At 36.5% G+C, this 12,084-nt stretch overlaps 1 protein-coding gene across 1 annotated transcript; it reads right to left on the bottom strand.

The window, feature by feature from the left end:
• Positions 1–5,109: 5,109 nt before the first annotated feature.
• LOC147868044 (pyruvate kinase, cytosolic isozyme-like) lies at positions 5,110–7,980 on the bottom strand. The gene is made up of 3 exons (XM_087315976.1): positions 7,683–7,980; positions 6,703–7,164; positions 5,110–6,203 (listed from the first exon to the last, which is right to left on the bottom strand). Exons 1-3 carry the CDS (start codon positions 7,947–7,949, stop codon positions 5,391–5,393), a joined length of 1,542 nt encoding a protein of 513 aa, XP_087172102.1. The 5' UTR covers positions 7,950–7,980; the 3' UTR covers positions 5,110–5,390.
• Between the last annotated feature and the right edge of the window lie 4,104 nt (positions 7,981–12,084).

Raw genomic sequence — 12,084 nt, 5'->3', positions numbered from 1 at the left:
TTATTTGAAAAGTTAAACTTTCTAATTGGATTCCTAATTCTCTCTTCAATATCCTAATTTGATAGTATACAAGAGATACACAACACTAGAGTTTTAAAAGCTTTACCAACTTCTCCTCGAATGTACATGAATCCTAGTAGGGCATGCGTGTCTCTTGCAAAGTGAACCAAAAAGACGCATTAACCAATCTCTCTCTCTCCCTCTCTTTCGGTCAAAACACGGAATTATATTAATAAATGTGTGTGAAAAACACAAGTTACAATGGGTGTCACAATAGAATATGTATGGTCACCCACTAACTACATGGGTAGTGGAACATGTTGAATTGCCAATTTGAAAGACAAACACTCCAATGATAGAAGAATTTCCACTTGCTCTAATAAAGAAAATTGCCACATTAGTGCTCCCGCCAACTTTCGTAGATATGTGTTCACTCCATGCCTACTATTAAATACAAAGGGATTGCGCATATCCCAATTATGACGCAATTCCCAATACCTTAGGAATAGGAAAACAATCTTCATCTCTAAATTTGGGTGAACTTTGTATAAATTGTGCAAACACCCATTGTCTAGGCATCAAATAACATCGCGATAAAACTTGCCAAATTTGACAAACGTAACTCCAAATTTGACAAGCAATCAGAAATTGTATAAAATGATGAGTACTATCTTCCAGTCGCTTTAGAGCTAATCCCAAAGGCAATCCCCCAATCAAAACTCTCCAAATGTAGACCTTTGCTACAAGTGGCAAATTAGAATACTAACTACATTTTAAGATCTACCACCATTCGTGGTGTATTGTACATTCTTCTTAAACGTTCAATGATAGCCATCCAAGACACTCAATGGAAGCAATGATACAAAAGATTGCTAGTCACTTATAAAAATGGCATTTGGCCCCATAACCCCCCCCCCCCCCCCTTCTCTCTATGTCTCTCTCTCTACACACACGCACACACAATGTACATGTTGGACACCGCGATTTCTCGTTAAAGTAGCTTCAACCTCTATTGCATAATATTTGCTTTGTTTGAATTATTGCCTTATATAGAACCATGTTAACGCTTTCACTTGTCCATCTTGTCTCATTGTCAACTTACTAGGTTATTCTTTGGTTACAAAAAAGGTTTTATGTGGATTGTTCTCAAATCAAAGATAAGTAGCTTTGGTTTATGTTATTAATAAAGTTTGTGTTTTCCGATGCGAATTGACGACGTAATTTTCTCCACAAAGTGGAAAAACAATAACATTACTTTGCATACAAACAAAGCACAATCGCAATGGATTGTGGTATTGCTTGTACCAAAGATGGGTATACAATGAATGGGTCAAGATCATACACATTAACATCTTCTCCTGCACATGTTGCATTACTTTGCATACAGAGCACAATCGCAATGGATTGTGATATTGCTTGTACCAAAGGTGGGTATACAATGAATGTGTCAAGATCATACACATTAACATTTTTCTCCTTCAAAATGGTCAGCTTAAGGAAATTGTCTTTTTTTTTTATGCACGTGATCAATATGGGTTACTAAAAGATGAGATACAAACAATGTCGTGTTTCTTTTACATGTCTATTCTATTTACAATTGGTTGTTTTATTCAACCTTGAATTTAAGCAAACAATTTTAAGAAACGAGTCACTAGTAAAGATTGTGTGTATATGCATGTTATCGAGGGTGGTCAATTAGTTGTTATCAAGATCGACACTGTCTTTGAAGGTAGTTCAACCTAAATAGTTGTTAAAAACGATCCTTGAAATTGAAATGATTGTTGTATTTGAAAGGATAACTAAAAACATTGGTGTTCACAGTCCGTGTCAAGTATCCTTGGTTTCTTTCAAAGAATAAACATAGTAAATAGTTGTCATATATGTAGATATATATAGTATCTACACTCTTTGTAAAATCACTAATAGCCTAGAAGACATTCATGTCAAATGAAGGTGATGAACCTAGGACATTTGTTAAGTAATTAGGTAATTAACTAGGGTTAATTAGAGACTAATTATATGGTTACGTTAAGCAGCGAAAGATTAGTATGATATGCACGTGAGAGTGTGTGAGAGGAAGAGAGAGAGAGAGAGGAAGTTACACTTATGAACACGAAGATAAATGGGGGATGATTGACTATATTGAAAAGTGTCATCAACATACAAAAATACCCACAATGAGGTATATATACAACCCATGTGCAAAGGTGCACATGTGTGGGTAGAACATAGGTACTTATGTGTAAGTCCTACATTAAATGTACTAAGGAGTGGAGGATCTAGAATATCCCACTTAAGTACAAGGTCCTGTTTAAAGGCTTAAGGTCAACACATAATTAACTAGATTCGATCTAGGTAACTACTAAGTTACATGTGTTGACTAACTAGATTAAACTAGTTGAGCTTGATATCTCAACAACATTGAATGACTACATTTATTTTCATGTGTTTTCTCTCAAATAATTGGCAATTTCGATATATTGGCTTATGCTAGCATATTGAAAAACGTAGTGGTTAAATTGGCCATGTATGTACTCATGAGCAAACTTGGGAACATAACTTGTTATCCTCGAAGAAAAAGAAAGTGTGCATAAATAACTTAACAAAATGAAAAGCACATGCACTCACTAAATGATAATGAGATGCATGTGACTCAATTTGAATAGAGTAAGTTGAAGTCATGGTAAATGTAGGCCAATTTGCCCTAGTGGCCTTTAGTCTTTTATAGTGGTGTGGACTTCTGAAAAGTTTGGCCTTTGTGCATGTTTTGCAAATGAAGGTAAAACTAAAATTTCCTCGGAATCGTATTGATGCAGTAGAACTCTATCAAAAAAACCCAAGGGTCATATTGGGATTATAGTATTCAAATTTCATGAACCAAATTCAATAATGTAGATCATAAGGGAACCAAATCGGATCCATGATGTTCAAGGAAATCATGATATGAGCATGTCCAAGCATTTTGTTGTGGTGTGTGCATTTCAAGCAATATACGAAATTACGCATGACTGCACATAGGAGCTTATTTGAGCCACACACTAGTCGTGCTAAGTTGGATCGTTTGGTGGTGTTATCAAGGGTCCTTAATTATAATAATGTGTACCGTGGGAAAACTTGAACCTAGCTACATTCATTTTGGATTTCAGCCCATGCATGCACAAGATCTATCCCATCAAACCTTTGAAGAAAATTAAGTTGTTTTCTATATTGAAACCAAAGATCGGGCAATTGGATTTGTGACAGAGAGCTGAATATTGAGCCTTAGGAAATTGTTTCTTTCTTTGTATAAGTATCAAAATTTTATTGAGCCTTAGGAAACTTACTTCCATTAGCATAACAAGCAAAACAAGATGGATCTCTTTTCTGTTCCAAATCCAAATTGTTTCCCTAATGGTAAAACTCCTTACATTTAAAAGAGAGCCTTAGGAAATTGTTTCTTTTTGTGTATAAGTATCAAAATTTTATTGAGCCTTAGGAAACTTACTTCCAGTAGCATAACAAGCAAAACAGGATGGATCTCTTATATGTTCCCAAATCCAAATTGTTTCCCTAATGGTAAAACTCCTTACATTTAAAAGAAGACATAAGAGGCAACCCATCAATACATATCACACACACACACACACACACACACACACACTTCATGATTCCCCATCTCTTAATAACCCTTTCTCTGTCATCCTCCCATGCCTAAAGATTACCATATGATTCACATTGTCAATTTCTACTTTGGCAAAAAGTCTCCTATTTCTTGCAAATTTGAGAATGTTATTGCTCTTAAGGTGTTGTGAAAATAACCCATTTCTCAAAATCTAATTGAACCCATACACCAATATTTAAGCTAGTGTCACATACAATCTTCTAATTCTATAGCTCCCTATGCGAAAAACCTTTGGAGCAATCAAATGTTTTCTTGGTTAGCGATGCCTAAATTATGACACAATAGCCCAAACGGCGAAGCAATTAATTCAAAATGCAAGGAATCTATGCCTCGTATCCTCCTCAATTATTGTACAAAAAAGCTTGTCCTATCTAAAAGTGTCAATATTTTGAAATGATCGTTAAAAGTTAAAACCCCTCCATTACTTAGTCAAGAAAAAGAAAGTTTGCATAAAGAACTCGAAGATAAAAGGCACACATACACACAACACACACGAAAAAGAGAGAAAGCATGACTTATGTGTGAGCATGTGACTTCATCAAGGAGATAATTTGAACAGGTCAAATTGAAGTCATGACAAACCCCTTGCTCAAATGCTAGATACAATGGATTGATCCCTTCATTTATCCTTGAGAAATCCACTCTTTCAATAAGTTTGGGTGAGTCTTTTGTTACTTAATAATATTTAGAAAAACAAAATGTGTCCCCAACGTTGTTCAACTAGCAGCTAGCAGCTATTGTATACAAAGAAAGTTGATGAAAGGTATCTCAAAAATACATTGATGCATGAGTTATCTGAAAACGATGAGTTAAGGTGATGATAATGATCATAATATGTGGATAAACAAGAAAAATATCATAACCAAGTGGTTGAGGTACTCAATCCAATGTGAGAGGTTGCTATGGCAAGTCTCGATAATGGGGGTGTGTATACTACACTTGGTTTTGAAAAAAGAGGTGAGTTTGATAAGGAGGTCACCATCATTGTAGACAAAATATATTAACTAAAAGGCAACAAAGGGCTTGGCAAGTGTTTGAAGTACTCCCCTCAATACCAAAAATATTGATGTCCAGCCTCACTAAGGTTTGTGTGCCTTTGATTAGTGCGTTACTACTATATCTATCGTTTTATGCTATTTGATAATATTATTGTTGAGTTGCTAAGTTGAGGTCATTAATAACCATGGACAATGCCAACCTTTTGAATGTTGTAACTAATAACAATAATTCAGTTTATATGTTTGGACAATGTTCAATGTAAATCAGTAACTGCAACATTATCGGTACTAATGATTCATCACTATGTTCATACAATGAATGCTTCATGTCTACTATGCAATAATATGACTCTACTATGTTTGTACAATGCTCATACAGTATCAATAATATAACAATACAAGTACCTTGTTTGACCAGAGTCTAGAATGGCATTGACAATTATGCATACATTCATCACCAAGATGACCCTTATTTTATTTTTGCTTTGAGTTAAAGCTTAAATCCTACAAGTTTACAAAAACAGAGGGCTTCATCAATGTTGAACCCTCCAGTCCCTTCTCATTAAAGAGAAAACATAAGGAAGGCTTCAAAAAGGAAGAGGTTGAATAAGGTAAAAAATATGGCAGCATAGGAAGATGGTAAAGGCTTTTTATTCATGACACCATGTTTGAGGACAAGGTAGAAACATAAGCATTCATATAAATAAACATTGGGTCCATTTCCAATGAGTTTATTTGACCTCCATGATCTTCACAACCGAAGAAGGTCCTATCCTATGGATTGCCACCACTGCATCACCCATCTTGCATAGCTTTCTTGAGACCGCAGTCCGCAAAGCCCCTTTAAGAATCCGATCCGTGAATTCCAAATCGGAGTACCTCGCAGAGCCCTCCGCGAGAAGTGGTATAAGGCCCCGATGGACTAGACTTTGCCTAGCCGGTGACTCATCACTACAAACCAATGCTAAGTTGTCAGTAGTAAAGATGGGCACGGCTACGGTCACGATGGGGACAGAGGGCCGATATTTTGCTACCAATTTGGCAGTTGTTCCGCCTCTAGTAAGGACCACGATAAGGGCGGCCCTCACTTTATTAGCGGTCCGGACGGCAGAAGATGCAACACTTTCAAGGGGGCTCATTGGGAGTGGGACTGACTTCATCACTTCTTTAAATATTGCATCATAGTCCAAGGCTGCTTCAGCTTCTGCACAAATCTTGGCCATCGTCTTCACGGCCAATTCGGGGTATGCCCCGGCAGCACTCTCTCCGCTCAACATGACAGCGTCAGTCCCATCAAGCACCGCATTTGCCACGTCAGTCGCTTCGGCACGTGTTGGACGAGGCGACTTTATCATCGACTCCAGCATTTGTGTGGCCGTCACGACTGGCTTGCCCACAGCATTGCACTTGTATATCATCATCTTTTGTGCCAGGAATATCTTCTCAACCGGTATTTCCATGCCGAGATCACCCCGAGCCACCATGATCGCATCGGATTCCCTTAAAATTTCGTCGAAATTGATCAAGCCTTCTTGATTCTCTATCTGCCAAAGGAAGAGTATATATTCAGGTAATTAGATCGAACTAACTATATTTGGCCCGATTTGCTACTAGTCAGGATCCCAGTACTACAATTAGCATATAATACACTCCAATGTATCCGAATGAACGCTAGGCAAAATTGGAACACAAGTAGGAATTGGCAACCGATCAGTTCAAGCCTACACCAAACCATTAAATCGTTTTAAACGGTTTGGCGGTTCGGTGTAGGCTTGAGCTTCCTTAACCAGTTTGAGCTCAGTTTGGGGTTTGGGATGGCTAGAGTCGAACCGAACCGATTTGGGCCAAACTGGTTTCCAAGTCGGTTAAGGTTTGATCGGCTTGGCTAAACCGGTTCGGTTCAGGTTTGGAAACTCCCAAACCGGTCTAGGCTTAACCGGTTTGGTTTGGACAAAGACAAACCGGTTAAGCCGAAACTGAACCGTTGCCAATTCCTAAACACAAGATAGAGCTAGTGGTATAAGAAACAGAGGACATTGTTACCTTGGACATGAGGTATATCTTCCTTGCGCTTTGTCCGAGCAATTTCCGAACACTGACGAGGTCGGAGCCTTTCCTTACGAATGAAAGGGCGATAATGTCGATATTGTTGGGCACTCCCCAGTTCAAAATGTCATCCACATCTTTGTCTGTCAAAGTAGGAAGATCAACAACCACCCCGGGCAGATTCACATTCTTCCGTTCTCCCAAAACCGCGGTGTTCTCACACCTCACCTTCACTGTCTCCGTTGTGACATCGCATGATAGCACCGACAATGTGATCGTGCCATCGGAACACAAGATGGTGCTACCCGGTGTCAAATCATGAGCCAATTTCTTGTAGCTCATCGCTATCATTTTCGAGTTCCCCTTGAGGCCATAGTCTGTGGAAATGGTTAGCTCTTGCCCTTTGATCAACTGAATGGGCTTACCATCCTCCAAGAATCCGGTTCGAATTTCGGGGCCCTGCTCCACAATCAAATTGAAAGAATCCATCAATTTAGAGATTTTAATTTAATCCCACATAGTTCAACATTAGGATCAGCTGTTTTAGGTGAGCCTCCCACCTAATATGTACTTAGGTTATGATTGGAAGTTGGAACTGCCTTGGCCTAAAGTGAGGTATATGTAGCATTGCTCAAGCAGGGCCTAATTCTAGTCTTGGATGGAATACACAATTTCCTCGAAATCATAGTGATGGAATCGAATAATGTCTTGTGGATCATAGGGGGACTGGAAATATTCAATTCTACAAATTATGTCTTGTGGATCAATGGAACTGAATTCAATCCATAATGTCCAATCCATAATCCAAGGACCATTATAGGATAGAATCAAATTCCATGATGTCCGGAGAAATCAGAGTGTGAACATGTGCAAAGGCTTCTTGTGATTGGTGCTAAGTTGAAACAAAACACAAAAATCTAGGCTCACATGAAAGGAAATTCCTTTAAATTTCTTTTGAGGGATGTCATTGTTTTTACCTTGGTGTCAAGCATGACTGCACACATGAGCTGGGTGTTGTGTTGGGCAATATGGAGGTTATCCAGGGTCTCTTGATGATAATCATGAGTGCCATGGGAGAAATTGAAGCGAGCAACATTCATGCCCGCGCGGAGGAGGCTCTCGATGACAGGAACATCTCGGGATTTCGGGCCCAATGTGCACACGATCTTCGTCTTTGCGATAGTACCGGACAGCACAGCGGGTTCCTTGTTCAAGAGCACATCCATGTTAACAGTAGAGGCCATGGTGAGACACACCAGCGATGGGGAGGGAGGGAGGGAGAGAGAGAGATTGCTCTTGCCCTGTTCAATCTTTGAGGAGGGAATTAATTGCTTTTGCTTTTTGCTTTTTGCTTTTTGCTCTGTTCCGCCCAATTGCCCTGCTACTTCTGAATCCCTCTTTGCTTCTTTTTTGTGTGTGCCTGCCTGTGTGTATTTTTGACTCGTTTACTAGTCTTTGGCTTTTGTTTTTTGGGGTGTGTGGCAATAACCAAAAAATAAAAATAAAACCATGAGTATTTATTTGGTCCTCGTTGGCATGGGCTCTACACGATTCCAACGTTGATCGTTTTAATGTCTTTGGACAAAGAACATGGGGAGCGTGTCGATTACCCACACATTCCTAGGGTACAAATCCACAACTTAAAAACCAAAATTATAAACAATAAGCTCAAAATCGAACCCCAAGACCTTACTTGGTACAATTAAAAGGCTTTGTAATTTTCGTGGCAATTACTATTGTAGATTTATAAAACATTCGACCATGCAAAGAGTTGGCAGGACCATCTAAAGTCCTTAATGGACTGTCAAGGCAACAAGGACAATCGTTTACAACCTTGTTAATGGTACAATCGTTTACAACATATGAACATATTTAATAGATTTAATTTTCTTGTTTTGTGAAATGGGTTGAGGGTCGTTGACATACACATGTTTGTAATATGCACGAACACTCCAATCAACAATAACTACATGTAGTATTTTTGCTCATGACCATAACACAAGTTTCAAGATATGGACTCATACAATAAGGGTATACACTTTACAAAGATAGCAATTTGACACCAAACCATAAGAAATGATCTTCTCCTCTCACTATTACAAAAAGTGAAGGCTACAAAATTCCAAGATAAATAGATTTTAAAACATTTCAAGTGTCAATGTATGAAAGGCCACATGGTGCAACTATTAAATCTTAGCGAATAATTACTCTTAGGTTTTGATAAAGAACTTCTAAAACTAGTGAACATTCTCTCTACGGTAAGGAAAGATTAAATCTTAATGGGATGTAGGTATGGGCCTAGTTTGTTTTTATTGGCCTTAAAACAAAAGCTAATCATTTATACATAAACAAATCCAATTTAAGAACTACCGAGCCATTTAAACCAAACCGTTGAAGGAAAATGTGAAACCAAAGTATTCGAGGAAAAGTTGAAACCAAACCGAACCATTTTATTGCAAATCCAAACCAAACCATTTAGGTCAAATTAATTAAACAAAAAACTATTATATTCAGAAACCATTTAAGTTAAAGTAATTAAATCATTAAACAAAAAAACATTAATTAAATATTAAATAAATTAAACTATTTGGCGAATAAAAAAGTTAATAAAAAAGACTGATAAACCATTAAACCAACTTGAGTGTCAGAACCAAACCAAAATATCTAATTTTATTGAACTCGATAAATTGTTAAGTCATGGCTTAATGGTTTGGTTCGGTTTGAGGTGAACTAGGGCTCATGCTAGTGGGAAGCACATCGTAATAGACAATATGAAAATTTCCCCTCTTGAGACTTTAAAACTCGACAAAATATCTTGTAAATCACCAAATAATTAAATTTCCAACTTGTCTTAATTGATCCTAGGGAAAAATATCAAATTGTGACATTGTGTCCCCCATATTAAGAGGTAAAGGATTCCCTAAAATTGTACTTCCTTGAGTATGGCGCTTTATGGGATGAGTGACTTTTTGCTACTTATGTCGTCATTTATCAATTGAAGGAAACATTTTCCCGATGTTTTATTTATTCTAATGTGGCACTTTATGGAATGAATAACTTCTCACCTGTTAAGGAACAATATTGAAATAATGTTTTTCTTTGGCATAGTTTCGCAAGCACTTGTAAAAGATTCCCCAAATTTTTAATTATTTTTAAATATGGAACTTTAAGGGATGAATTACACTTCCCTAGTTAAAGGCTAAAGCATGATATACCAACCTAGGTGAAAAGTCCCTCCCTCCCATGTCTTACTTAATCTAATCATTGTAATATTAAAGCTCTAGTAAAAGATTTCGTAACTTAGTACCATTTTATAATCTAGCTTTTTATGGGAAGAATGACTTATATCACTAGTTAAAAGTGTAATATAATAAAACTATTGGTAAAACTTCCATTGGTTCCAATTGAGCACTTTAGTGGATGAATAACTTTATTAAATTTAGTATTAGTGAGAAGAATTACTTAATTTCATCTAACTTCACCGCTTATTTCATCACTAACTCTATTATGTCTAAAGTAAGTCCTCTCTATTTTAATTAATTAGTGTCATTAATTATTTTTAATTAATCCAATAACTACTAAATTAGTCATGCACATTTTAACTTGTGAATATATTGTTATGTTTTTATTAATCCATTAATGGATTAATCATTTTTTCCCAACAAAGATACTACATTAGTATTAAGAAATGCCCTAAGGATATACATAAAAGATAATATACCTATACATACAAGATAACACCTTTTGGTAGTGAATCCCTTTTCTAAATTCTAATCATCAACTTAAATAAATACATTGGTATAGAGTAGACTGTAGAACCACTCCACCTTATTAGAAATCTGTCTATAAAATATGCCTTTGTTCCATATGGCATGAAACTCCAATCATTTGAGCTCTGCTAGTTGCGTATTACCTTTTATGTTATCTAAAGAACCTCTGTCCAAATCCCATAATTTATTTGGGCAAGTCTTTCCGTCACATTTTGGAATACCTTTAGACATCGAGCCTTCCAAATATACCAAATTGTGATACTGCTTACCAATTGCCATATTTCGGGTTTATCAGTCTCCATTTGTGGATTCAGCGGTATCGTTGTTTTTTTTCCCAAAAATGGTATCAATGCCTTTTAACTCACCATTCTAATTATTTGATTAACTTGATAATAATAAATTAACAACATTTGTCATCCCATCAACTTATTGTTACGAATTGCAAAATATATAAAACTTGGCCCATGGGTATATGGTGAGAATAATGGGACTAGAAAGGGTAGATTCAATGCTACCCTTGATACAATGGGGCAATTAAAGTGGTGATACAACACTTGATCATGTTGACCTTGGAATGATGCTTTATTGATACCATTGGTAAAAGTGAATGTTAGTAATACGAAATATACCAAACAATGAAGGTTCATGTTAGAAAATGGTCACTCCTAAATAATAATGATAGATGATAAATTAGGAGTAATGTAACCCAATAGTTTTCACATGTCTTTTATTTTAACTGATTTTATTTCTTGTTCTAAACATTGTTTAAAGGGCACATAAAGAGGAAAGGGGTTCGTGTCAGGGCTACCTTATTCAATTGGAATATATACTGTAATGCTATAATATTTCGAGGTTTCCCAAACTTTAAAACACAAGTGAGACTCCTCAATGTTTTGATAGATGTAGAATGTGTCTACCATACAAATTATGGATATTCTTACAATTAAAGATTAGTACTATAAAGTTATCATATCATTACAATAAAAAACTTTTTGATGGAGGTAGTAAATCTAAGCATTTTTATTTCTACAACAATCCTCAACTGGTGAATTTTAGTGTTCATCTTCTACTCTAGTAAATGGAGATGCTTAGGGTAAGCACGTTTCAAGGTGAAACCAACAAGTTTGAAAGTGGTGTTGAATAAATGCTCCAAATTGAAAAGTATAGTACATAAGGCTCGATAATGCATTCTCTCGTGTTTGTTCAAATAAAAACTAAGACAAAGGATATATTGGGCTTAACATTTTACTGGTTTCCAATTTCATTTTGATATGGACGGCATTCTCTACTCGATTTCGCTCTTTTGATTTTCCACCTCTTCCAAGCTCATACGTTAAGAACATGGGGAGACAATGATGTAATAAAGAGTGTTGTAGAAGTGGTGATGAGAGAGGAAGAAAAATTGATGTTTATTCTCATTGATGTACGACACTTCATTCATCTCCATACAAATGCGTAACCTTGTAGATCCTATTTATTGCACCTAGATCCTCCACTTCATTGTTACACTTGTTTGAAGTGCTTCATGTTTTTTTTTTCCAAAAAAACTCCATTCATTAGTTATAAAATTTTACAAATGAGATTAGTATATACAAATCCCTGTAGGGAC

This window comes from Azolla caroliniana, unplaced genomic scaffold (assembly GCF_043228905.1).
Source record: "Azolla caroliniana isolate FFs.n. ecotype wild unplaced genomic scaffold, voAzoCaro1.0.p SCAF_2, whole genome shotgun sequence".
Lineage (NCBI taxonomy): Eukaryota > Viridiplantae > Streptophyta > Polypodiopsida > Salviniales > Salviniaceae > Azolla > Azolla caroliniana.
The sequence above is the reverse complement of the archived record's forward strand: the minus strand, read 5'-3'. Positions and strand labels throughout refer to the sequence as shown.

Coding starts and splice junctions, on each gene's coding strand:
- LOC147868044 (XM_087315976.1), bottom strand. CDS start 7,949: ATGGCCTCTACTGTTAACATGGATGTGCTCTTGAACAAGGAACCCGCT. Junction 7,165..7,682: donor CAGTCATGCTTGACACCAAG/GTAAAAACAATG, acceptor ATTGTGGAGCAG/GGCCCCGAAATTCGAACCGG. Junction 6,204..6,702: donor AGATATACCTCATGTCCAAG/GTAACAATGTCC, acceptor TTCCTTTGGCAG/ATAGAGAATCAAGAAGGCTT.